Here is a 27190-nt window from a genome sequence, read left to right on the forward strand (position 1 = left end):
AAAGAAACATGAAACACTGGAAAAACCATCTGACTATTACAAAACATGTCTGAGGTCCTCTACCCTGGCCACCTTCCAGCAGATCTGGGATTCCTCCCCACCACAGCACACCTGGTGGACCTCCTGCTCATGGTGGCTGGGAGGGAGCCTTCAGCACTATTTGCAACAGGCCATGTTTTGGAGTTTTATGCACATTCTCCACCTTGAATATGAGATGCCTTCCAGTGCAGACCAAGATTGAGAAATAGAGTTCCACCATTTTAGCATGGTCACAGAAACATTGCTTCCAGAAACATATACAAGTTACACAAAACTTTTTCCCTACACGTTCCTTACAGCAAATTCCTTCCTACTTCCACCTTTCTTGGTGCTTTTACTTTTAATCAATTCCAAGCTTCAAGCCCCAGAGATGGGTCTGATGAAGACTTTGAAGTCAACCCTGGGGCTCCTGGCTGCTGACCTGCTGGCTGGTGGACCTGCTCCTCAACCTGGGCTTTGTTTACTCACTGATAAAACAAAAAATAAAAGGAGAAGTTCGAATTCATTTTGGCATAGCCCCTTACTGGATCTGCTACACTACAGCAACTTGGCTTATTCTTTCTTACTTGTAGGATGTTTTCTGTCCAGAGGAGTAGCTGAATATTACCACTGTTATCCACTAAAACAAATGTGTGCGAGCAAAATTCTGCAGTGAAGTCATTTTTTTATTAGAGCATCTGTGGGCACTTCTGCAATTTCCCATCCAGTCCTGAGAAATACCCCCACGTGCTGACAGTCCTTGTTTTCATACTCAGTAGCATTCTTTCCTCTAAGCACAGAACCCATGACACTGGTCTTGAAGGATATCACCATGTTGAAAACTGAAAAAAATACCCTCTCCTGAACAGTTTGTACCTAGCAATATTATAAATCACATTTGAAACTTCAATGCAAACACAAGACATCCTTGTTCTCCATCCCTTTTCCTTTAGTTCCTCGACAGCACTGGATTTTGTGTTTGTTGGCTTGGCTATGTTCCTGACTGAGGCACCAGAACAAGGACACCATTCTCCCGTGGTGCATTAGCACGAGATGCTTTGCCCATCCTCATGCTGTGCTGGTCTGAAATCAGACGGGCAGCAGCCAAACGCACACACAGAGCATTTCTACCACTTTTCCTGTATTTGCTCACTCTGGAGAGACTTGGGAGAAAAGAGACATCTGTGCTGCTTTTTCTGATTAAAAAGAACTTTAGAAAAAGTATTCTGTCCCTCCAGTTTTAATAGAAGAACCACACCCAAGTTTTTCTAGTTTGCAAAGTCCTGTGAGAGGCACTGCGCTACTACATTTGCCTTTCTTCTCCAAAACTTTCCAATGGTATTGTCTGTGCCACAGCCAACAACCAACTCACAGAATGAATTGTCATTTGTTCCTCACCCAGCCCTGGCACTGATCTGTCATCCTGCAACCAACCACTGCCTGCCAGTCCCACACAGGAGAGCCCTGAGCAAGCACTGAGTTCCTTTGGGCCCCGGCAGGGCTGGATCATTTAGCACTATCAGGAGCATACCTCCTGGAAAAGGAAAAAGCACCATGGACTGCCATTTGCATGGGGCTCCTCTTCATGCAGATCATGAACATTATGCTGGAGTGGTCTCTGGTTTGGCACGCTGAGTTCTCTCCCAAAGCAAGAAGCAAGAATCATCAAATCATGAAATCATTAAGGTTGGAAAAAACCACTAAGATCATCTAGGCCTGGCATGCCCCAGGATGGTGCAAAAATAAAGCCTCCTATGCAAAAATAATGGCCTACAATGTCAGAGGCGGATGCTGGTGGTGTGGCAGTAGATGATGAACCTTCCCACCAATATTCCATTACATGCTGTTGCCACGCAACTGATGGCAGCAGAGGGGCAGTCTGACACAATGGCATCTGCATGGAAGTATGAATTAAACAGAAGTGTGGCAATGAATACCTCCACGTGGAAAAAATCGCACTCACTGACATTCACTGATGCTTGCTGAATGTTTGTACAGACCAAACTGCGGATGTGAGCACAGTGAGGAAGTGAGTGGTTTCAGTAGTGGTGACAGTGGGTCACCTCCGCTGATTTTCACAAGCACAGCATGCAGGCTCTTGTTCATCACTGGTGAAAATGGATAGCTAATGGTGGTGACTATGTGGAAAAAATAGTTTTGTAGATAAGAATCTGTTCTATCAAACACTGTTATTGTGCTCTTTGTAGCTGTTGTAGTTTTCATGGAAATAAACAGGAGGCATTACTTTTGGAGCAATGTTTGTATTACGTGGCCCAGTGCAATTCCTCTTCACTTGATGCAGACCAGGCAAACCAAAAGGTTGGATGCCTATGCTGTAGTCCAGTCATAAAGAAGACACAGCTGTGAAGTCCACCTAACTAAAGTAATTACAAACATAAAGCTTATTTCCATGAACATCTTGTTCCTGGTTGCCACATCAGAAAACACAGGCATCGCAGTGCATCGCTTGAAGAAGCAGAAGAGAGGGAAAAATTATCACCACGACAGTAAAACACTCCTGCACCCACCTCCACATACAATGCCAACAATAATGACATTTATATATTCAATCAATTACCATTTCCAACTCTGCTGCAGCTGTAGCTCTCAAGGACAGGACAGGCACACGCCTCAATGCATAATGCATGCACCTAGCAGAGGGCTCACCAATGAGCTGATGCTGCCAAGGCTTAACTCAGGATGACATTAGCTCTGAATAAATTTTAATTAGACAAACACCTTTTTTCTGGCACTTAGGGAACTGTATGTGCCATCTCTTGATTAATCCTTCAAAACCTGAACCATTTTAATCAATTCCCAGTCATCGCAGACACCGACATTGTATACACAGTGTGCTGGGAGCTCCCGAGCAGCAAACATGCCTCCTTTGTATCACTGATGGGGAAATACAATGATTTTCTGGAAACTTTTCACACCTAGAAAGGAAAATGTCACTGGTTCTGAGAGCTGTTTCTCTAAAAAATTAATTAGAAATTGCATACGACCTGAATTGGGCAGAGGGGAGTGTTGGTGGATTATGAGCAACACACTGTATTAATTTACTACTTAACGAGCTTGTTATTTGTAAGAACATTCACTGAAGAGCCTGAATGAACAATGTTCAGATCTTAAGTCTTCTCTGTATTCACACTGGCTCTCTGGGGTTCTATACACTGTACGGTTAAACACAGAATCATAGAATCATAGAATGGTTTGGGTTGGAAAGGACCTTTAAGACCACGTAGTTCCAACCCCCTGCTATAGGCAGGGACACCTCCCTCTGCACCAGGCTGCTCAAAGCCTCATTGAGCCTCGCCTTGAATGCTTCCAGGGAGGGGGCATTCTAACCTGTATTAAACACGTATTTTTCTGCCCTCTGCCTGCATTACTGAAGTATGTCGACCACAAGGACAACAAGAAGCAAGTAATAACACCTCAGCTCTCCTATCATTTTTCAGGCAAATGTTTACGTTTAAATATCACATCAAATCTCAAGGATTTTTGGAAAGGTTCATCAATATCCGAATCCAGAACTATATTAACCTGCTAAAATAACTTTTTTTTTTAACAGTTACAAATTTTCTAAACCAGTCCTGAAAAATGCAAACGCAACAATTTGTGACAACTCTATGATTATTTGAAAGGATTCTTAGCACTGATTCTGGTGAAAAAGGAAAATGGGTAAGATCACTGAAAACATCATCGCTGTTTTTCAAGGGGTCTGCCATTAAGGCTGGGAGCAAGAATGAGCTCTAAGAGAACATAATGTTTGGCTGAGGTAAGAGTTATTATGTGTGACAAACAGAACTTGACAAGTACAAAATCTATGGGTTTAGAGAGTTTCTGCAGCCTTTATGGTTGGCTTAATGGGATATTTAATTTAGCACTTCTCTCCTGTGATCCTTTGTACATAGGAATTGCTGAATAGCAGCTACAAGACCAAAAGCAGATTTTACGTTTTACAAGTCTACTACTGCACTCTCTCTTCGTCTCTTTTGCTGTCCCTATCGTTTCATACGGAGGGAGAGCAGATGAGTGGCACTGAGTGGCACAGCAGTCACACAGCGAGACTGATGTGGCCTGACACAAGAGGCACATCTAAAGCTACAGCATCTACCAAAAATGTCTCAATCCCTCAATCCCCTTTTTGCAGATTTAGCTTCTACTAGAAAAAAAACAACAAAAAATCAACACGAAACAAGGCTGAGAGTCTGAACATACAGCTGTTAACAAAGGCACCAGATACCTACTGTAATAGTACCCACAAATATAATACCATTAAATAATGAAGCAGAGGTTTTCTACGTAATTTCTAGATAATATTTGGGAAAAGCTTTATGAAAAGCATACTGCAAGAGTCCTGCTTATAGGTTCCTATAAAATAAACACATGCCTTTAATACAGAAGCTGTGCTGTGCATTTCCCCATCTTCTTATTTTAGTCTTGCCTCATGTTAAGTGTTTTTTTATTTCTTGGCATTTTTTGCTATTTAAAAAAAATTCCTCAGCCCTGTAAGCTCTCTAGCTATTGTCTAGCAGTTGGACATGGTCAAGTAGTACTTACCTTCTCTGGTTTACTTGCTCCTTCTGTCCCTTCTCCTTCATCCACTTCGTTCTCTTGCACATTCTCATTTTCATCAAGAAGTTTCATGGGCACTGGAGGAGGAAGCTCATCCTCTACATCTGGTGTGCTGTCCAGAGGGCCTTCTGAATTAGCACTCTGGCGACTTTTTTTATTTCGGTCAACAGATGCATATTCTGCTGATTCAATTCTGCACTCAGGAATCTGATCCTGACCTTCAGTAACCATCACTGAAGCCGCTGACTTTCTGTTGCAGCTTCTTTCCATGTTGGCTGCTGCTCCAACATCTTTGATTTCCTTCACAGTTTCATACAAACAGTCTTCAACTATGTTCTCTTGAGAGGAGCTGTCTTTCAAGACTTCATAAGGCCCTTCCATTCCAAGACCTTGATCATTTTCGGCGTTTCTAGCTGAGATGATGGTCTCCATGGTATTGTTAGGGGGAATACTGGGTAGTTCCCGGCTCTGGTGACATTTTAAGGATTTCCCAAGACTATCCTGTTCTAGCAGATCAGAAATAGATGTTTGTACTTCTTCATAAGGCTGGATACAGGCAGTTGTACTGTCCTCTGAGAGCACTACAGAAAATGATTAAAGAAGTATTTAAAACAACTGCATGACTAAGAAAGGCAAATGTGGTTTGGTACTCTCCACATTTCTTCAGTTTTATCTCTCATTAAAAAGGATAAATGATAGTAATGCCTGAAAAAGTCATCATGTTTTTAGTTCACCACAAGTTTTAGTTTATGGAGATTTCTGCACTCCACTGTTAAAGCATTATTCTGACAACATCTTAAATGCTCTGTGCACCCTTTCATCACTTTACATAGCAGCGTTCACAGTAAGAATGGGTGGGTTGGCACAGGTATGTTCAGCTGGCTCGTACTTGGTTCTATTGAATGCTTAGACTGCTGAGTCATCTCCAAAGGGGAACACTGGCAGGAGGCCTCAAACCAATTGCATTTAAAATATCTTGAAGAGATTTTCCTCTTTCCACTTCCTTATTTTGCAGTCAACAAATACTTTTTTGCTGCCCTCTCCCTACCCAGCCTCACCTTGTTGACATGCTGGCCAAATTCTCATCTGATCCACACCTCATTCAACCTTGCTGAAGTCAGCCTCATGGCTCACAACATTGAGAGCAAGTTATTGGAAGGCTGTGCCAAACTTCTTGTAGTCTTGCAGCACAGAATGTAGGCTGACAACCTACTAATGAGCCAGCCATATGCACAAGAGAAGATCAGACTTCACAGAGTAGTGTTGGTAGAATGTGTTTAAGTCACAGAATGGGCCACATGTCTCTGTCACAAATAGGGCACTGAGGACTGAAATTTAGGGACCTCTCATCTTACAGTGCTCAAAAAAGACATTTCCCTGTGTTCACAGATGTATACATACACACGCACATACGAGCACATTCCAGATAGTACAGGGAATGCTACTTTACACTGTTTCTTTCAAAGATCACTTCTGAATAGCTTTACAGTACAGTTCCTATGTCATCCTCTTGGAAAAATCAACCCAGTCTTCTATTTCCTTTAGAGTGTTTGACATTATGACACCAAGTGTTACTGAAGCAATCAGTGCCATTGATTTGGTGGTTGATGAGTATGCTTCTTCATTTTGTGCTCTGGGCATGCAGACTCACACAGCCAACTCCCCTGGGAGCCATAATCTGACAACAGAACCCGGGAAAAAACTTAAGGTGTGAGTAATTGCTACATGAATGGGAAATGTGAGACGAAAAGGAAAACATCCTTCTCCATTCACCTGCCTCCTGTGCAGACCTGGGGAGGAGTAAGACACATGCAAGGTGTCCAGTTCACTCCCCATGCTCCCTGCAAGCTTCCTGAGGAACAGCAGAAACCAGCCTGGAGAAAGTGCAGCTATTTTTCCCATCTGGCCCTTGGGGATACCTGTGCTCTGTAGAAGGGTTGGTAGATAAGGAAGATAAGCATCACCAACACAGTGCTGGCAGGTTGAGCAAAAGAAATAACGTGTTTGATGGTGCTCCTTCTCCTTCTCAAAAGGCACAAACAGCAAAAGAAAGAAATATTAACAGAAATGATACATAAAGCATAAATATTAAAATAAAGTAAATCGGTTCCTGTTATGTGAAAGGGTTGCTATACACATCGTAAGCTGAATGTTACCTAACAGTCTAGAATGTGCCTGACAGCTGACAGCACAACTCTTAGCGGTAGATTCCCACAGCTGAATGTGTGGTGATTGCTGGTAGGCAGGAATGCTTCCCTACACAGGGCTCTGCTCTGCACAAAGAGTCACTGGGAGATGTAAACAAAGCAACAAGCCAGTGTAAGGGAACTGCAGTGAAATGCAATGGCAATGTTTAGAAACTCCTTTGGTTATTTGTCTCGTGGCGTTAAAGATTTAATAGCTTACCCTCCAGATTCACAGTGAGCTGCAAGTAAGGGACACAGCCCAGGTGCCACAGCAAGCCATTGGCTCTCACTAGTGCTGAACCAAGAGCACATTTATTTTTAGGCACAGCTGAGCAAAGTATTTTCCAGTGATATGTGACTTCCAATGAGTGTGAATTTTTTTGAGTGTTCAGCAAAACAAAGAATAAGACAAAAAAGAAACTGTAGTTGTTTCCTAAAATACAAAACACAAGTGACAGCCTCCTACAGCACGGGTCTATGACCCAAGCCTGTAGTCTCTGAAGGAGGACCTGAAATATTTCCACAGACATTAGGAGCACTTCTAAAGCACCAAGGTCCAGCCACACCTCTGGTCACATCCCAGCTCCACAGCTGGCTGAGATGGGAACCCAGCAGGCTGTGTCTGGTGACCGGGTCTATCTGCAGCTGTAGCTTCGCGGCAGCCACGTTCGTGCCAGATCCCCCAGGGAGCCAAGGGGAAACAAAGGGTATTCAGGCAAACAACAGGACTACACCCAAGGAAAGCAGGTGGCTGGAAACCTAAGACATGATTACAAATTGCAAAAGTTCTGGAGCGCGGCTGAGGCGGGAGCTCACAGTGTGGCAGCGCACTTTGTGGCCATCCCGCCCAACACAGCAGTGCTGCTCACCGTCGCCGTTGCTGAGCGCGCCATTCTGCTCACTGCTGGGCGGCGGCTCCGTGGCGGAGCTGGTGATGGAGTGGCTGAACACCTCCTTCTCGGAAGGCTGCAACACAAAGCAGGTAGGTTGCACTGATGTGCAGGAACACTCGTTTCCAAGAACAGATACATAATGAATTTCGTTCTCATCTCAGGAGTGCTGACTTGCATGTTTTATTGCCAGGAAGGTCGAATCATGCACACTGTTCTCCAAGAGTTATTTATATGTTTACAGATGTTAAAACAAACCGATGCAAGTACGCCCAAGGTGATCTCCCCTCCAAACTCTGCGTGAACAGAAATCACCACCACTTAAACAGTTAGAAGACAGTGGCTGACAAATGGGTAAACCACACTTGCACTGCAACCTGAGCAAAAGGAAAGCAGGAGATCTGGAATAACAACAAAAAATTGAGATTGACTGAAGTTGTCCTCCTTTTATTGTTCCAAAACTTCTAAATTTCCCTTACTCAACAGCCTCCAAACTCCTGATCTGTTTTCCAACCTGCAGTATTTTGCAAGAAGCCTGATGCAAACCAACCCCAAGGAAGACATACGCTGCCAGAAACAAACACTTACCACATTCATCAGATTTTCATGATCTCCATTCTGATGTTTGGACTTCTTTTCCCTTAGTGAAGAAATACAACACGTTACTACAGATTACACTGATCTTCAAAAGTCAATCATTAATAGCTTTTACACAGCTGCAGGGAGCTGAACACAGCTGCTGATTCACAACATTGTTACAAATTAAATAACTAAAGATGATTACAGGGACAGGTATGGCTTCAACATTAGGTCATCAGCAGGACAGGGTGGTGGCAAACATATTCTGAGGAGATACAGTGAACACACACAAACTTTTTTCTTGTTTAATGTAAGATCACACTGAAGAGTTGCTGATGGTAATCACAATATTATTATCATCAACTGAATTATATCTGAAACATTCAGAGATACATGATACATGTCTTTTGATAACAGATGACCTGTGAGGTTCCCTAAACTGCATGAGTAAAACATGCCTGTCTTCTAAAGAAGTAAAAGAAACCCACAAAATTCATCCTACTTCTACTCAGGATGTCAGCTACAATTAATAAGCACGAGAGCACGAGCAGTTCAAGCAGCCTACAAATTGCATAGTAGCAGAGGCCTTGAACTTCACTTTTAGATGAATTCTGCTTCAACAGGAACTCTGCAGTACTCAAGGTCTGGATTGAGTTTCCAGTTTCTTTAAAGGTCTTTGGAAGTTTTCTGACTCTGACATTTTCGAATGAGAAGATTTTGTTTAGTTTTCCATGTCCTCAACCATTTTTAAAAAGTAAGCTAGGAAGAAATTTTACATAATTGCATTTATGCATAAACAACCCGCCCTACACAATGACCTGCAATAAAAGATACTGCCTGTAGACCTGCAACACAATCATTTATTAAAGAGCTTCTCCAGACAGTTTCTGACAATGAATCTGGGTAACTGCAAGGACACACTCAGTCACTCGACTTGGTTCTAAAAACATCTTTCTAGCAATGTTTCAAGGTTTGGAGTGAAATCACACCTTCCAACTCTGGCTTTTTAGGGTGTCAAGCAGCTGTTGGTGATGACCACAACTGATTTTGCAGTGTGAGCATTAGAGAACTTCTCCTGTAAAGCAGCTTTACATTGTGAACATACGTTACGCCAGAATAGGATTTTTCTATGGTTGTACAGCTTCCTGAAGCTACATTCAGCCTACAGGCAGGTGCCTTCTAAGATAGGACAGACCCTGTAGGATCCAACCCTTCAGAGAGGCTGGACTCAGCACTGAACCCACCAGTCTCCAGGAACAGCCAAAGCAAAGCAGAAATACATAGAAATGACCTTCCTTTCCTCTTCACTTACACTTTTTCTGTTCTGTTCAGTTCACCTCATGTTTTCAACATGAAACTTTTACTTCCAGATCTCTCTGCGAAACCGCCTGTTCTCTCAAAAAACCTGGCAAGTCCAAAAGCCCAAACGATGAGTCAGGAAGAGGGAGCTGTATGCTTGTGTGTTGGAGAGAGGAGAGATCTCTGAGAAGAGGGCATTGCCCAGCAGGACAGAGGGACTGATGGTGGCTGCTGACTTTTCCTCAGCAGGGACTAGTGCCAACATACTGCTCCTGTCCTGCAAAACCCAGAGGACTGCTGGATCTGAGCAGAAAACAACTTCTGCTGTCTGGCTTATCATTCCAGGTCACACCGAGAAATGCAGCCTGTTTCCCTTTCACCTTCCCACATCAGCTCTGCCTCCTGGTTTATAAAACGTCTTGACGCATTTGCACTATTTCGGCATAAAAAGCAAAAGCTTTCTGCTTCTATTTCGCCAGGAGATATCTTGCACTTCTCCAGCTAGGTGTAAAGAAACGTTTAATGCTACTGTTGGTGTAAAGAAACAGTGTAGGATAGATGGAAGTATCACAGAATCATAAAGGTTGGAAAAAACCTCTACGATCAAGTCTAACAGTCAACCTATCCCTCCCATGCCAGCTAACCATGTATCTCAGTGCCACATTCACGCATCTTTTGTATGCCTCCAGGGATGGTGATTCCATCACCTCCCTGGTTCCCGTGTTTTACCACTTCCTCTGAGAAAAAATTTTTCCTAACATCCCACCCGAACCTCCTTTGGTAAAATGTGAGGCCATTATCTCTCACCCTATCAAGGTTTTGACTTAAGCATTAACTTAAAAAATATTTTTAGATAGATCTTTCTGTGCGTTGTGTGAGCTGATATTCAGAAGAATGCAGAAAGCCAAGATATGTCAAGGGAATCTATAAGTGAGGCACAGGATAGATGGTACTTAGAGAAGGGCTAGTACTACCACTGCTCCCCTTCCCAGCACATCATTACAGTCAGTCTCCCCAGGGTATGCGAAAGCACCTAGCAAGCACTACAGCATTACTCCTTCACAATGAAAATACATTTTTAGATTGCTCCTCTGCAGCAGAAAACAGTAAGAACTGCTCAAATTCAGATTTGCTCTGAAAACAAATATACTGTCAAGCACGAGCTCCCAGATAAATTACCCCGAGGGTAAAACACTACAGGAAGCCAACCCACAGACATACCTGTGGGCACATCATGGAAAAGGCAGCGTAGTGTGAATTAACTTAGCTCTCCAAAAATGCAAGTGACTACTTTGCATTAACTTACTACTATGTGATAATTAGGTACTTCTGCACTTCTGTTCTCACTGTTTCTCACTAATTAGTTACCAGTGCAGCTATTTCAGTCCATGCAATTACTTGAGAAATGTTATTGCTTCCTAAGCTCCTGAGTCATACCTGTTGCAGCTAGAGCAGAGGAAGATGAGGAAGGTGAGGAATAAGAGTGTTGTTACAGCTGCCAAGCTTCCCCACAGGATGACGTGGACCCGTCCGCTGCTGAGGAAGCTGCTGTCTGGTCCCATGGTAGCAGCAGGAGCTGGTGTCACTGGGGATGAAGAGGCCACCTCTTGGAGAAGGCCGGCATCTGTGCCGAACACAGCTTCTGTGTCTGCAGAAATAGAAACAATTCTGAAAGTTAACACAGATTTTGAGGATAATGAATCTGACAACTCCAAATCTGGCAGGAGAGATTTTCAGATGGAGATCTTAGAAAAAAAAAAGTTCAGAGTGCAAGACAGCCAGACAAAGATTATCTTCAGCTACAGTTCTGATGGTGACATAGAACAAACCTTGTAAATATTAATGCAGCCTTTTACGTATCTACAATCTCAGCATGAATAAAATGTAGCACAATATCTCTGTACTGTCTCTGTTCTTGTTCTTGAGGAAGAAAGCTTACAAATCCACTTCAAGGCACACAGTAGTCTATTTTGCAATGGTATTTGTTAATTTCATGGAAAAGTGAGCTTTCAAAAAACTACTGCAAAGTTAACACGATAGAATTGCAGCAGGACTTTACCTCCTGTTCCTGTCTGCAAAGATTTCAGTGTTTAAAGTACAGTGAAAAGTAAGTTACATAAGGCTTTAAAAAGAATACCACAGAAATCTTTCTCACAGCAGATCAGCTCTAATCTGCTAACCTATTTCTACATGAAATACTTGTTTTCTTAACCACTGGTCTGAAAAGTAATAATACTGAATTCTTTTTTCGCTTTTTCCCCACCTAAGTGCAAATCTAAGATAACAAGTAAAAAGAAAAACAGACACTGGTTTTTAAGAACTTGGATGAACAGAACTTTTGCTACAGCATAGAAGCCCCTGGGTTAACAGCATTATGATACGTAATTTTTATTATTCACTGTGTTATAAACATTTGTACATATTCTTAATGTAACACATTGTTGGTTTATGGCCATGTTGAAAATAAAAAGGACAGGGAGCAGCAGGCATTTCACATATTGTGAAAGTGCAGAACACATTTTACTCGGAGAACTCGGAGAACCCATCAGCCACTGCAGCAGACCTCAGTGAAGATGGACTGCTTTGGACCAGCTCCTATGGTGGATTTTGCTGCCATGCTGAGCAATCTCTTTCTGCAGTTATTTTGTTAGAGAATGAAAAAATGAACCTTTGAAAGCAAGGAAGACCACTCTAGAAATGACGCATATTGCAGATGTAGTTCTGATACAGCCCTGCCTTATCTCTCTTCTAAAGCAAAACCAAGGTTACACGTACAATGAGTCATTGTCACATCACTGGCTACAAAGGTATAAGAGCTTCAGAGATAAGGAATCAGATTTAGTCAGAGACTGGTCGACAACCTGATGTAATCCCATTTACTGTAATGCTTTGAGCCCAACCCATCAGCCAGCTGTTCATCCACTGCTTTATGTTTTTGTCTAGCTGTATGCTGGGCATTTTGTTCAGAAGGAAGCTGTAAGAAACAGAATTCAGAATTTTCTGAAACACAACGAGATTACATCAACTGGCTTCTCTTGGTCAACCAGAAGGGTGACTTTGTCGTAAAAGGAGATTAAGTTCATCAAACAGGACTTTCTCCTCATGAACCCGCACTGGCTGTGACCAATGACTGCACTGTCTTTCAGGTGTGTTTCAGTAACTCCCAGAATAATTTTCTCCACAGTTTTGCCAGGCATCAAAGTGAGACTGACAGGCTGTAATTACTGGTGTCTTCTTTCTCGCCCTTCTTGAAAACTGGGACAGCGTTTTCCAGCTTCCAGTTGTCTGAGTCCCTCCAGATTCCCAAGACTGTTGAAAAACAATTGAGAGAGGTCTCCCAGTGAAGTCAGCCAGTTCTTTTGAGTACCCTGGAATGAATTCCATTGGGCCCCATAGACTTCTATGCATCCAGGTGGAACAGCAAATCCTGCACAAGTTTGAGGCTGGCTAAGAAATGTAAGACACAAGCCAGAAATGAGAAACTCCACCAGGCAGAAACCAAATGGAGAAAGTAAATGACCAAGGACAGAAACTGTACTTTGTTCTGCAGTGAAAGCCCAAGAATGCAGATACCAAAGCTTCAACTGTAAATTGAGAGAAAGTAGTCAGAAATAGTCAAGTGCTGTGGCATTTGAACCGGGAAAGGTAACTGCTGGAGACAGCAGCCACTTGTGCAAGCAGAACAGCTCAGTAAGCTGGAAGAGCTTGACAAAGAAGGAAGCCCTAAGCAACAGAAGCGCGGCAGGCAAGGCGCGCCCCAGTGACTTCTGGCTCCTGCAGGAGCCTGGCATCAGTGCAAGAGCACCTACAAGCTGTGCAACAGTTGTGCTTTAAATGCAGAGCAGCAAGGTTGATGCATGGCTAATGTAATTGATTTTGAGCAGCCTCAAAGGCTAGCTTTAAAGAGAAATGTACGTGCAATCATGGCCACGGAACAACAAACAGCTAACATCAAAGACCTCAGACACCTGAAATGGTTAACTACTGCTTCTACAATAAAAAGCTATCCCGTGCTGCCCTCTGGTGAAGCTTTCTTTTAAGGGAAAGGTATGTGAGTGTTCTGTCCTCACGGCAGTGCTCTCGTGTTGGTGCTGCAGAGGTGAACGCAAAACCCTGCTGCCAAGGATGGAGCCTACACAGTGTGTAATCACCTGGCTCGACAAGATGTCCTGCTGCCACCTCTGAGAGACTGCCAGACTGGAATGGCTTAACCTCGTGGAATAATCATTGGAACAGAGTAAGGAGCAGCTGTGCTTATTTGTTTTTTTCAGTATGTGAAGACCTTTGAAGATGAATTCTTTAGTTGCACTCTTTCCAGAGGAAGGCAAGGGGACCTTGGTTCATAAATCTCCACAAGTTACCAGTGACACAAAACTCTAAAAGAGAGTAACAAAGTCAGACCTGGGATACCTGGATGAGGAGACTTGTTTCATCCACAGCAAAATGGCAGCACTGGTGGGATACATTCACCTTTCAAAACTACTGCCAGTTCAGAAAACTAATTCTTACACTACACTGAACAGAATTTCTCCTTCTTGTTGGAACTTTCTGTTGCCTTTTAGATATCAATATTTGCAATTAGTGGAACCTGGATGACAAATAACACCCATACCCACTTCCTCAAAATTGCACTTAACTGCACAGTTCTTTATGTGGGTTCAGAAAGACAGGCATGTCACCACATGACCTGCACTGTCGCTGAATAAGGTGTTATTTTTCCTTACAGGTGCTGCAAGGATAAGGCACAGCTCAGGCATTTCAATGTGATTTGGTGGAGACAGAAGGGTATAATGCAAAAGCATTTATTTGTTGATAAACTGAGAATAGAAAAAGCACCCAGGGTGAAGAGTTTTTAAATGAGACATACAAAAGAGTGTGAGGAAGCTGCAATTTTGGGGGGGTGCAGGGAGTGAGGATTTTGGATAGTGAGGGCATGCTGCAAAAGCTCAGACCAACGCCTGAATTTCTTACAAGACTGGGAATGAATGGCCTGGAAAGGTTCAGTGCACACAGGACCCAGTGACCCAGGAGGTTCCACTCTTTTGGTTTTAATAATGAATTGTAGATACAGATTAGGCAAAGGAAGAAATTGTTCCAACAACCGAACAACTTCAGATCTGAGAACCCAAATGCAAAAGAACAAGATGAACACTGGGATCACAGCTCTCTCTTGTAAACTTTCAGAACAAGAGCTGTTTCTTCTCAGACCATAAGGTCTCCTACCAGCCCACTACTTCCATTTCCAATACCTCCAGTGGGAGATGTGCTCAAGGTTAGGACCACAGCAGTAATTTTAACACAACTGGGATAACTGTCTTGTATTGGAGCCAATTGGCATGGCACAGTCCAGGTTAAACTTCTCCATAAAATGGCGTTTGCATCCCAATTGTCCACCAGGAGTGGCCTCTGGTCTGAGATATAGCTCATGAGCTGTGCTTGGGAAAGAGCCATTTGACTGCAGCCAAAAGTATGGCTCTGGCTGCCCTCATGCATTAAAAGCAGATTGCTTTTATTTCAGACCAAGAATCTGGTGAAAGTGGGTCCTTTTGACCTCAATCCCTCATGCTAGAACTCCTTCTCTCCTTTTGGTACCCCCTCACCACAGGATGTGCTCAGCTTTCCATGCAGCCCGTTCATCAGCTTCCAGCTCCCATTCCTCTCAAGTTCTCACTTCTGTATGCTGCCAGAGGCAATCCCCTCCATTATATGTAACAAAAGCAAGGGTAATACAGCAATAAACACACAAAATCATTATTCTTAAGTTGGTGCTGGGTACCTAAGAGTAATTGCACATCATTAAATGCTGCAGGAGTCAATATGTAACAGGACTGCTGTCTGCACTGAGGTCCTGCTGGCAGAAACTCTCTTTACAGTGCTGTGACACCAGGATGAAGGCTGTGAGCCTTCTCCAAACACACTGTAGGAAACCTGTAAGACTGGATGGTGTTAATTTTTTTGCCTATGTCTTGGTGTGTTCCAGCTTCTAGCTGATTATATGTAGAGCCAGCACTGAACTACGCAAACACAAAGACCAAGATCACCTTTACCCATGTTTGTCTACTGCATTTCACTTTGGAGCTGGTGTGCACAAAATCAGGACAAATTCTTTCTCTTGACTGATTAATGTTGTTCTAGTACAGCTGCATTTTGAGCCTAGTTGGCTCAGCAGCACCCATGTAATGGGAATAGTTGAAGACAAAAAGACACGTCTTATTGCAGGCAGTCAAGAACTGCTACAGCAGACCAGCTGTGCACATAATTACTGGCTGGTCCTGAAAGCCCAATGCTGGAAGGAATTACTGACATGGAGTTTGCTGCTGTAGGCTGTCAGACAAGCCTTGCTGAGGGTGTGTGCGCCATAAACCTTCAAACAGCTCACATTTCTGCTCTGCAAAACAGCAGATTGATGAAGTCCTGATCTAATCCCCCCTGCCCATATCTACTTTTACAGAAATCATGCTGGCTTATCAAAGGATCTGTGCGTGTTCTATACTGAAAAAACAGATCTAACACAAAACTGAGCAGTCCCAAACTACTGGTCACTTTTAACTCCTTTTAAATCTTAAGACTCTCTGTAAAGAAGCCAAGTCTCTCTAAAACCATCTACCTGTGCTATAAAGGTATTTAGGCACTGGAACAGATTGCCCAGAGAGGTGGTGGATGTCCCATCCTTGGAAACATCCAAGGCCAGGCTGAATGGGGCTCTGAGCAAACTTACCGAGCTGTAGGTGTCCCTTTTCATTGCAGAGGAGCTGGACTAGATGACCTCTAAGAGTCCCTTCCAACTCAAAGGATTCTATGCTTAAGAAAAAATAGAGAAGGCCTTTGCCTTTGTAAATGCTGATGCATACTCAACTTGTACTCCTGCTCCATGCAACTCAACCTTGCCATGTCAGATCCTGCCACCACAAGGTCCACATTTTCCAAGTTGAACTGACTTCTGCTTCTATGGTTTATTCTCTACTCCTAATAGAATTTAAGCAATTTGCAAACTTAGAGCCATCTTTGGGTACATAATCTTTCTGTATACCTTCCTTCCAATTCCACAGCATCCAAGCACAGACCAACATAAGATCACACTTCTGCCACTTGCACTTCTGCTGTACTACAGAGCATCCCAAACAACATCATGCTTTGCCTCCTTGATTCCCTCTGCTGGCTTTCCTTGTACTCACTCTGTCATAGCACTCCTCTCCTCTGCAGCTCCCATTTCTTGACCCTCCCCATGCTCCAGAGTTCCTAATTGCACATAACCCCACATGTAGGCATACTCAGAAAGACGTTTTGGAAAGTGGGAAAGATCAAGAAGGTCATATGAACAATGAAGTCTGTGAATTCAAGAGTTTCCTTCAGGGATGCAGAAGCTTTTCTACTTAAACAGTGGGGGATTTTAGAAAATAAGTGATGCCCCAGGAAGGTTTTCCAGCAGACTGTAAAACTGGATTTCCAAAGCAGAATTGCATGTGAACACGACTATGTCCCAGCAAAGCACAGCCCACATTCAGGGCTTAATAAATGTGCATAATTACACACCCAACCTGTCCCACAGCCAGCACGTTTATCTTGCCACATCCCCAAGGTCCTCCTGTGTACAAGCCAGGCACTCACACATCTCTACTGAAGGCACCTCGCACTAGAAATCATGACCTAAGCAAACCCATTTTAAAACCCAGCAGCTCAGAGCTCACAGATCGATGCCAGGGTGGGAGACCACGTCACCCCACGTCGCTGATGCAAGAACCCCAGCACAGGCATGGCTGGGGCAGCGCTGAGGACAGAGCTTTCCAGCACAGAGCATCAGTGGGGCCTGGGCAGCTGCCAGAGGATAAACTGATAATGAAGCCTCTGTGAAACAGCTCGCAGGAACTCCACCACATATTTTCCTCAGGCTTTGGCAGCCAAGTAATGACTGTCTGAAATGCTACAGCTGAAAAGCTTTATCTGATGAGTGACCATGCCAAAGATTACAGCTTAATTGTGGCCTATTATTCTCTTTCCCACACCCCCACAATATGCCATATTGCTTTCTGGCTGCAGTGAGGTAATTAGACCACGATTACTGCATACTTTACAGCATACAGAAATGAAAGCTGTCTTTGTGAAGTGTTTTTCAGCTCTGACACTAATATTCCTGATAGCTGTGCTTTTCCTGGAACTAGATGCCATTTTATACTAAACACAGCCTGTTTATAACTACTCCTTGCTGGTTATAATTCTACCACGCCAAGTCCCCTTTTAGCTTTTGCAGTGCAATAACGTTCTATATGAAGTGGTTTGGTCAAACTCAGGTAATAATCATGAAAATAGAGAAATTCCCCCTAACCCAGAAAGCAGCCATACACACAGAGACTGCCTCTGCCATCTGACCTAAAAAACCTCCACAATCCAAGGCAATCCCACTCATTTTCAAACTGATGACTGAATCAGGCCCACAGAACACAGTGGATAGACAGTACTTTTCCATAGGCTACCTCTGACTTCCAAAAGACCCTGAACTTTCAAGGATTCAGAAGCTTGCAAAATATGCAGCAGCAAAACATAATGTTCTGATTGTCTGCGATGAAATGGTGCAAGAGAAGACTATAGAAGAACTTCTGTATGTTTAGATCTCTAAAAATAGGCTGCTGCTCACACAGACACTATCCAAAGGATCCCAGCTGAGAGGTCTCACCTCTGTGCTCATCACAGGAGAACACGAGGTGACTTCCACTGACTAGATACTTAACTTCCACAATGGCAGTGCTGAAGTACATATGCTGACATTACCTTAGCTGAGAATTTAAAAATGCCATCTATCAGTGTGTCTATATTAGAGCCTTCAATGCATCTTAACTGAGGTACCTCTAAAATGCAGCACATCAAAATTGTTCCAGTTCTGAAAAAGCAAAGCAAATTCTGAAAGAATTTTAAAAATAATAAACCCAGATTACCGAGTGACAACACTGGCATGTAGTTTATAAATATAGAAGCTGAAACGAAGGAAGACAAGGGAGGGTCCTTGGAGGTAAAGGACAAATTACATCGTATCTGTTATATCTGAGATTAAATAATCTCAAAGGAGGATTTAGTGAGAATGGAGCCCTGCAATATCCTGCAACAAGAGGAGCAACAGTCAGTGATCTGGCTAATTAAAAAAAGCATTCACACTGTCATGCATTTTATAAAGCCGAGATTTCCTCTAGGCTCAAATTTCTTGTTATTCACTCCATTCACTAAAGCCATTTTTCTACTTCGCATTTGTGTTTCATTAAAAATGCCATCTTAAAAAAAAAATTCACATATGCACATATGCAAGGTCTTCTGCATCACTACAGATCCTCAAGCACTTATGTTCTATATAGATAAGGACAATGCAGCACGTTAGAGAATGTCCATATAAACAATTTCTCATGAAAGAAGTCCAAGACAGAGAAGGCTTCAGTAACTACTGAAGAGACGTTTGGGAGAGAAGAGAACTGAGAGGAGCTCCTTCAAGTTGGAAACACAACTTGGTGGTCCTTGAAGGGAGTTGTTGCCTTACTTAGCTTCATTCATTAGAAACTAGTCTAAACTGGTTGCCTGTATAGTCTGTGCAGTTGGTAGAGACTAACTTCTGCTTGCAGAGACGATACCTTTAGTCCTGATCAGACTCAGTGTCCTGTTACAGACCAGACCACAAGCTCTTTGACAGTTAGAATTAGGAGGTATCTATAAGGAGGAGCAGGAGAGACTGATGTTTTGTGACGTACCACAGATACCAGTTTGAATTCCTGTCTTCAGACACATTCATTTGAGTTTACTTTCTTGGCTGACATGTCCAAATGGACACAGTGACTGAGTATTTGCATGCTGCGAGCTGCACTCATAGATCTGATTTTCCATGGCCTTTTGCTGCTCTTCCATTTAATTGCAATTTCTCTCCAAGAGGAGCACCATGATATCACTCTGCTGCTCCAACTGGAAGTGGTGACCTGGGAAAGAGACGGGGCAATGCAAAAGACAAATTCCCGCACATCCTACAGCATCACCTCCACATGGAAGAGGTAACAAGACATTGCCAATCAAACCCCTTCCTGTCCCCACAATGGCTTCCTGGCATTTTACCTGCTGCTTTCCTGCTGTGAAGAGGGAAACATAAAGCTCCAGCTTGATCCCAATGGACTGAGGCAGTAAAAGCTAATCTGTGGTCCTGTGGGAATGATCTATGAGCAGGGCTCCCTGCATGCACACCCAAACCCCCTCACTCCCTCCTCCACAACAAATATGATTATAACATCTAATGAGCTGCAACTAATGCAATTCTGAACGTCTTCACAGCTAATGAAAAACAGGTCTTCTCCTTTGAGGTTTAATTGAGATGTTTGCTTCGTGCACTGTAGAAAAGAAACTCTCCACAGAGCTGTGTATGAATATTGCATGTATATATCCAGCAAAGCCAGTTGCCTGACACATTCCTGGGCACTTTCTCCTGACTTCTGCATATTAGATGGAGATATCTAAGCTGAAGAGCGCTGGCAGGAAAACACCTGTGAAGGGAAATGGGCTTCATGAACGAAGTATCTTCTTGTATCATTGCAATGAAGATCCCTAGTCTTAATATCCTGTACCACCACTTTGTAACCTGAGCTTGGAATAAACAGAGCGTTTCCTCGACAAGAATAAACATAATGCCTAATAAAAAAAACCACCTCTTTGCTTCTAAGCAAAAATGGGAAGACAGAATTGGGCCTTTAGCTGTAAACTTGAACTTACTCATCCACAATCAACTGATGAAAAAAAAAATTCTCTTTTTTTTCCCTTTGCTCTAGTTTGCTCATTTTGCTGCCTGTCGGCATCAATTTTTCTGCAGTGTAAGTATTGATGCTGTGAGACCTCCCCTGCCTCCCTGCTTTGCCCTGCTGCTATCGTTAGCACAACTTTAGCAGGGAGACCCACGATATGTACTCCACTGCAGAGATAAATACAACACCCCTGCTGCAGAAAGTTTTACTACTGCTCTGAGAGAAGAACTGCCAAAGCATTCTGACAGACAGCAATTGCTGTAAGGTGAGACATGCGGAGCATCACGTCGCTTCCCACAATCGATAACCGGTCTGCCTTTTCTTCCTTCATTTTTTGGTTTTGTGCTGACCCAGTCATTACTCTGTTTTCCCCACAGAAATCCATCTTGTTAAGTCTTTGAAGGCAAAGAATAAGATGGGAATTTGATGAAAAATGAGATCAGATGCAGGATAACCGTTCTCCAGAGAGAGGAAAGCAAGTGAAAACAGAGCTGGTAAGAAGAGTAGTTTTACACTGGTGATATACGAGTGATATACGAGGGGAAAAGCAAACAGCAAGCTTGAAAGCTGTGCACAGCCAGTCAGCTGTAAACACCTCCTACTTACAGAGCCTGTTGGTTGTGCAGATGTGACCACCCCACGGACACAGACCACGTAACAGCCACTGATTCCTCTCTGAAATGATGAGGAAGGCCCCACCTCTGTCATTTTGCCTCCCTCAGGTAAATTCACCTGCCCAGCCCTCCTGTCCTCACAGTGCCTCACTTCTCTTCACACCTGCAGGCCTGGCTCTGCTGCTGCAGCTCCATCCATATTCAGCACTGCTCCATGAGCCCCCACCCACCCTCCACCTGCCCACAGGGCTCAGTGCTTACATCCAGCAGGGCATAGTTACCCCAAAGCTAGCTGAGTATTTCTCACCATGTTTGTTTTCACACCCCAAATATTTTTCTCTATTAATGTATCAATCAAACATACTGGCATGAAGACCTTAGAGAATTACCAGTACTGATACCAATCACTGATCACTTTGCTTGTGGCTCATTCACATTTGGATACTCGAGTGGTGGGAAAAGGCAGGGCATGTCAGAAACAAAAAGGGCAGACAACAAGAAATACATGAAGACACTCTCAGAAAGAGATGACTGAGATGAAATAATAGGCCAGCTTGCCTAAAATGTGACAAATAGCATCAAGTAACTCACAAGACACAAACATACATGTGATAACGAGAAATCAGCTCCAGACCATACATTGCTAGAAAAAACTCCCCAGTTTCAGCAGCTAGTTATGTTTTACAGTTCACCATTACATCACTTTCACAATACTCTGGTCAGGTCTGAATTTCCTTCACCAAGCAGTGTTTCACCTGCTTTATCTTTATGCTCTGAATCATTTGCCAGGCTCAGGCCTAATGTAACGCCCTCCTGAAAATGGCTCATTTTAAGAGAGAACCCAACACTAACGATGAACAAACCTCTTCTCATTCTCTTCCACTGCTCAGGGAGACAGTTTTCTTGTAAAGTAATCAGATTCTGCAGATGGAAAACAGTTTAATGGGACAGTTTTCTAAAGAAAGCATTCACAAATCAAGAGGGTGACTGCTAGTTTCTGAAAACTGAAATGCTTACAGGTTAATTTGATGGCAGCAGCAGCAAGTTGATTTTTGCTTCTGCTGAAAGACTTTCTTGACTATGCCAGCTGGGTAACTGCCTGCAGAGCAGAGGTCATCCTGCTCTGAATTTCCTTAGATGCAGCATCTACTTGATGTGCTACCTTCAGAAAAGCAGTCATGTTATCCTTTCAGACAATTCTTTCTGAGTTTCAGAAAGACCAGAGACCTGAGTTTGGAGCAGCTGATGAACTCCATGCCTTTCTGTTTCAACAAGAGAAACACAAGCCTACGTTTGGTCGAAAGAAAGCAAAAACAAGAGAAAGACTCATCACACGCTTTATCCCAGTTTCACAAGCCTAAAAATAGCAGAAGGGAGGTAATAGACTTTGTGTGGGCAAGAATGAGAACCCAGACCAGTGAGCGAGTCATTATTCTTAGCAAAATCCCCCGTTTTGGAATTGTTTCACAAAGGCATGCACTGACCCAAATAAATCATGGCTCCTATCCTTCCCCAGTGCATTCAAACAGATAAAATGCTGATGAGTACCAAAAATGTTTTGGGAAAAAAGTAAGCATGAAAAAAGCAAGAGGCCACACAGAAAAATCTGCATGGAAACTGCCAAAAAAATAAAAAAAAAAAAAAAAAGAAAGAAAAAGCACAGCAGCTGGTACACAAATGCTAACAGGCAAAGACAGCACTGCTGGCAAAAGCCGGTGAAGCGAAGGCAAGGAGGAAAAGGCAAAACGATAACTGAAAATTCAAAGGTCTGCCCAATGGGAGGAGGAAGCAAGCCAGTTACCATGGAGTGTCCACTGCTGTCTGGGAAAGAGCCTTGTGACCCACTTCAGGACGCCGATTTATCTCAGTTCACTGGTGCTACCCAGCAATGGAGCCACAGGGACACAGTAGGGATGCACAACTGAATGCAGGAATGGCAGGAGATCTGTGCCCTGCTGGCACAGCAACTGGAGGCTGGTGGACACAACCAATGACACCGAAAAGGGCTCCCAGCACCCTGTCTTTAGGTCTTAGGCAGATGAAACCTTCCTCCAGAGATTCACCCTGGGGTGACCTCAAATGCCCCACAGACTCTGCTGCCTGCACTGACCTGTGGCATGCACAGAGTATTAAGTGTGACTGTGACTTTCTCAGGACATCCACAGCACCCGGAGCTGGCTGGCAGACAGGGTACTGGACCTACAGGCTCACGCTTCCCAAAAAGCAATTTGACACCAGTTGATGGAGGCCTTCATCTCCAATGACCGCAATGGGGCTGGAGGATGCCTGCAACCAAGACTCTTAATGTGCAGTTGAATCCCATATTAGTAATGGCATGCATAAGTGCTACACAGATCCTTCTCTAAAATCATTTCCTATTCAAGGACTGAATGCTGTTACCACCAAACCCTTATTAGAAAGCCTTAAGGATTTATTTAGGGATGAAACATTTTGGTCCTGTATCAAAAAACCTATTTTCTGCAAGCAGAACAATGCCAGAACATCGCACTCCTTTCCAGTTGGCATCACAGAAAGTGGATGACCAGATTTTCTGAAAGACTCAGTACCACAGAGCCTATAATGCTTAATTATCTGATGGTGCTTAGGAATATGGGTAGAAAAGAGAAGAAGCAGACAAATCCGGCCATCGTATGAATATTTAACACCCTTCTGCAGAGCATCAGTGTGTGTGCTCATACCAACATCGTGTTCAACATCCCCATGCAGCTACAGAAGGCATGCATAAGCATAAAATTAACAAACTGTCTAAAGACTTCGATTCAAAAACATGTTCTTCTCCCTTTACGAGCCTTTTAAAACAAAATATTCACTTCCCTGTACATTTCCCCCATTAAAATTTTATCTTACTGTAAAGAGATAGGTATGTAGGGAACTTCTGGCCCCATTCTGTTCTCAATTGCTGTCATACTGAAAGCAGAATGTGGTCCCCTCTGTGGAATTACCTGCAACTCTAGGTTTCTTTTTAGTTAATGCACTATTAACATACACATATTTCTACATGCTACAATATGAAAACTGCAACAGAAGAAATTATTTGCCCTATTAAGTTACATCTAAGTAAAGTAAATAATAAAGCCTCTTATTGTCCAGTTAGTGAGACCAGAAAAAAATAATAATGTAGGTACATGAAAATACTGAGACCTTAGAGTAAAATACAAAAATATTCTTGCTGCAACAGAATTACAAAAATTTAAAGTCACGCCATGTATTTCTTTGTTTAGGCTGATCTCCTTTTGCCTTTATTACTGGTGTGCCACTATGAAAATATATCCAGGTACCCTGTGGTTAGTGCTAAGCATTAGTTAGTATCTTGTGAAAGTCAACTGACACTTAAATGTCAGCCTTCAGCATAAGTCTGCTGAGATTTACTATCTTTTCAGAGTAAATCTATTATACTTTAGTAAATAGATAGGATATAAATAAAGTAGTAGCTCTGCAGAGTTTAAAATAGGAATTGCTACTATATTAACAGGCTTATGGCAATGTTACTTACAAGTGTTTGTTTTAAAGTCTCAGCAGGCTCGTCCTGATGCCTATGGTGTAAAACCATCTGCTGAACAGACAGAATCGATCTCTGAGTGCGTCCTGCTCGGTTTGTAAATTTACCTACTGTGACTAAGTACATAACTCATTATTAAAAACAGTCAGACCTGATCTTTCCTGAGGGTAAACTAATGCTTCTCATCATCCTTTAAAAAAAAGCAAGCAAGAGATAAGGAATAGGTAAGGCATTTAAATAAGAAACATTATTTGAAAGGTTTACTCCCATGGCCTGACTCAACATGCCAATGTGGACTCTCAATCATCTTTGCAAGATAATTATAATTCATAATTGGCACTTCTAAAGCATTTTCATAGAGCTGTGTAAATATTGACTAATTAGCCATAGAAAAAGCCTGTGGGATACACTAACTTTTTTTTGTATCTCAGCAATTTACTGGGGGAAAAAAAGAGCCATTCCTGCAGAAGGAGCTGAGCAGGAGGGGTAGGTTTCCAGCACGATGCCCCCTGCCAGTCCACGCTGCTCTGACCTCTGATGTGTCAGCTGCTCCTCTGCTCTGAGAACTGGATCAAATCTGGAAACTGACCAAACCTCACCTAAATGTCCAAAGTTACCAGTTACTCAAATGTCCAAATAGAACCTGAGGATTTGATCTAAGTATATTCAGTACTTAATGGGGATGGTCACCTGTTCTGCTTGAGGAATGCTCAAACAATGATGTAGTGCACAATGAGGGCTTATTCTCAGAAAAAAAGCATGATGTGGATAGGTTAAACTAAATACTAGAAAAAGAGCTCTCCAAGGGTGGAATAAGGCACTCCTTTATTTAAAATTCAGTGAATTCTTACTGAAGTTCAAAAAGCCCAAGTGCAAGGTCTTGCACCTAACGCGAGGCAATCCTACACACAGATATAGGCTGGGAGGAGAACGGATTGAGAGAAGCTCAGAGGAGAAAGACTTTGGGGTCCTGGTGGACAAAAAGCTGGCCATGAGCCAGCAGTGCACATCTGCAGCCCAGAAGGCCAACTGTATCCTGGGCTGCCTCAACAGAAGGTGGCCAAGGGAGGTGATTGTCCCCCTTGTGAAACCCCATCTGGAGTCCTGCATTCAACTCTCAGATTCCCAGCACAAGAAGGACATGGAGCTGTCAAAGCGAGTCCACAGGAGGCCTCAAGAATAATCAGAGGGCTGGAGCACCTCTCCTATGAAGAAAGGCTGAGGGAGTTGGGTTTGTTCAGCCTGGAGAAGAGAAAGAGGCCCACAGGAAAGATGGAGAAGGACTCTTTATGCATAGTGACAGGACAAGGAGTAACAATTTTAAACTAAAAGAGGCTAGGTTTGAGTTAGATATTAGGAAGAAATTATTTAACTTGAGGATGCCGAAGCACTGGAACAGGTTGCCCAGAGAAGCTATGGCTGCCCCATCCCTGGAGGCATTCAAGGCCACGCTGGATGGGCAGCCTAATCCAGTGGGTGCCAACCCTGCCCTTGGATTACACAATATTCAAGATATTTCCAACCCAAACTATCCTCTGATTCTATGATTTTTTCTACTGCGTACCCACAATGAAGGGTAAAGAAAGCACGGAAGTCCTGCTGGAGCCTCCAAGAGGCCCTACTTTCATCGTGTAGGAAAACACTGAAGGTAAAGTCGACATCAGTAGCCTAGAGAAAAAGGCCAGAAGTGGAGCAAAGGTCCATGGGGGCCTACAAAGTCAAATATGTCACTAAAGACTCAAATCCAGCTCTCCATTATAGCTGCCCTTATGAAAGGAATAATTAATTAGTAGCATCTAAGGTTTTCCGGTTTAAAGCAATGAAGACTAATGATGACTTTATTCCAGAGCTTGGTTAATAAGCACCATGTTGAGGGGTGATAAACAGGTCTTTTCCAAATAATAGCATTATTACAAGCATATAATGTATACAATTATACACAATATAAATCACTTTTGTTTGGTGTAATCCTACTTTGCCTATTGAAGCCGTTATTGTGGTTATATGTTGTGTCTAATTTCAGCTACAATCTCTTTAGGGCAAAGATTGTGTCCCTGTGGTTTTGTAAAGCCTCATTCATAGTTAAAATGGCATACAGATTCACTAAATTAGGAGAAATCATAAACTGCAGGAATTTATTCTGGTTTATCAGGAATTCACAAATGAGGATGAAAACATTTTAAAATGGATTTTATTATGATACCATCTTCCAGTGATCTGGTTATCTTTTGTTGTTTAGGTATTGTGAGATGCCTTTTAGCTTATCTGTGGCAACTATCTGAATAAAAATAAGAACAGCAAATTAATGTGGAGTCCAGTTGAGTACTAAATCTAGTGCTATCCACCCTGAAGTTCATTCTTAACGTAGAACTACTGGTAAAGAGCACGAACTTGATGGTATTTTAACTATGGTGTTAGTTATCTATCTGTGCAAGGCCAGACAAAACAAATGATATGAACAGAGCAGGACTGGGAGCCCTACTGAGCAGAATTCATCAAGAAACTCCCAAACCATAGAAGAAAAGATAAAGACTCAGGCTGCATTATACTAAAAGGGCAAAAAGGGTTTCTGTACTCAGTGGGTTTATGTTGGTAGAAAGAATGGAGAAGCAGTGAAATAAAAATCAACATTTTCTATGAAATTTAACTCCTTTCCTTTTAAAACCTGAATAACTAAATGATTGTGTCACTGAATGAAGGCACTCCAAGCCACTTGTCCCTGCTGTCCACCATCCCTTGGTTCGTG

General features: G+C 42.9%; 1 protein-coding gene across 7 annotated transcripts in view; it reads right to left on the bottom strand.

Moving 5' to 3' along the window:
* PAG1 (phosphoprotein membrane anchor with glycosphingolipid microdomains 1) overlaps positions 1–27190 on the bottom strand; it is a 105960-nt gene that overhangs the window by 11185 nt on the left and 67585 nt on the right. For 6 of the 7 annotated variants that reach the window (XM_042869512.1, XM_042869510.1, XM_042869511.1 and 3 more), the window contains 4 exons: positions 10988–11198; positions 8261–8312; positions 7652–7748; positions 4582–5177 (listed from right to left, as the gene is read on the bottom strand). In XM_042869512.1, coding sequence (XP_042725446.1) covers positions 4582–5177; positions 7652–7748; positions 8261–8312; positions 10988–11112 — 870 coding nt within the window. In that variant the 5' untranslated portion in view covers positions 11113–11198. The remainder of the gene's footprint in view (positions 1–4581; positions 5178–7651; positions 7749–8260; positions 8313–10987; positions 11199–27190) is intronic. The other variant, XM_042869514.1, reaches the window with a different exon arrangement.

The sequence above is a fragment of the Lagopus leucura genome, unplaced genomic scaffold (genome assembly GCF_019238085.1).
Source record: "Lagopus leucura isolate 7727_CA_CO unplaced genomic scaffold, USGS_WTPT01 Super-Scaffold_100002, whole genome shotgun sequence".
In the NCBI taxonomy this organism is placed as follows: Eukaryota; Metazoa; Chordata; class Aves; order Galliformes; family Phasianidae; genus Lagopus; species Lagopus leucura.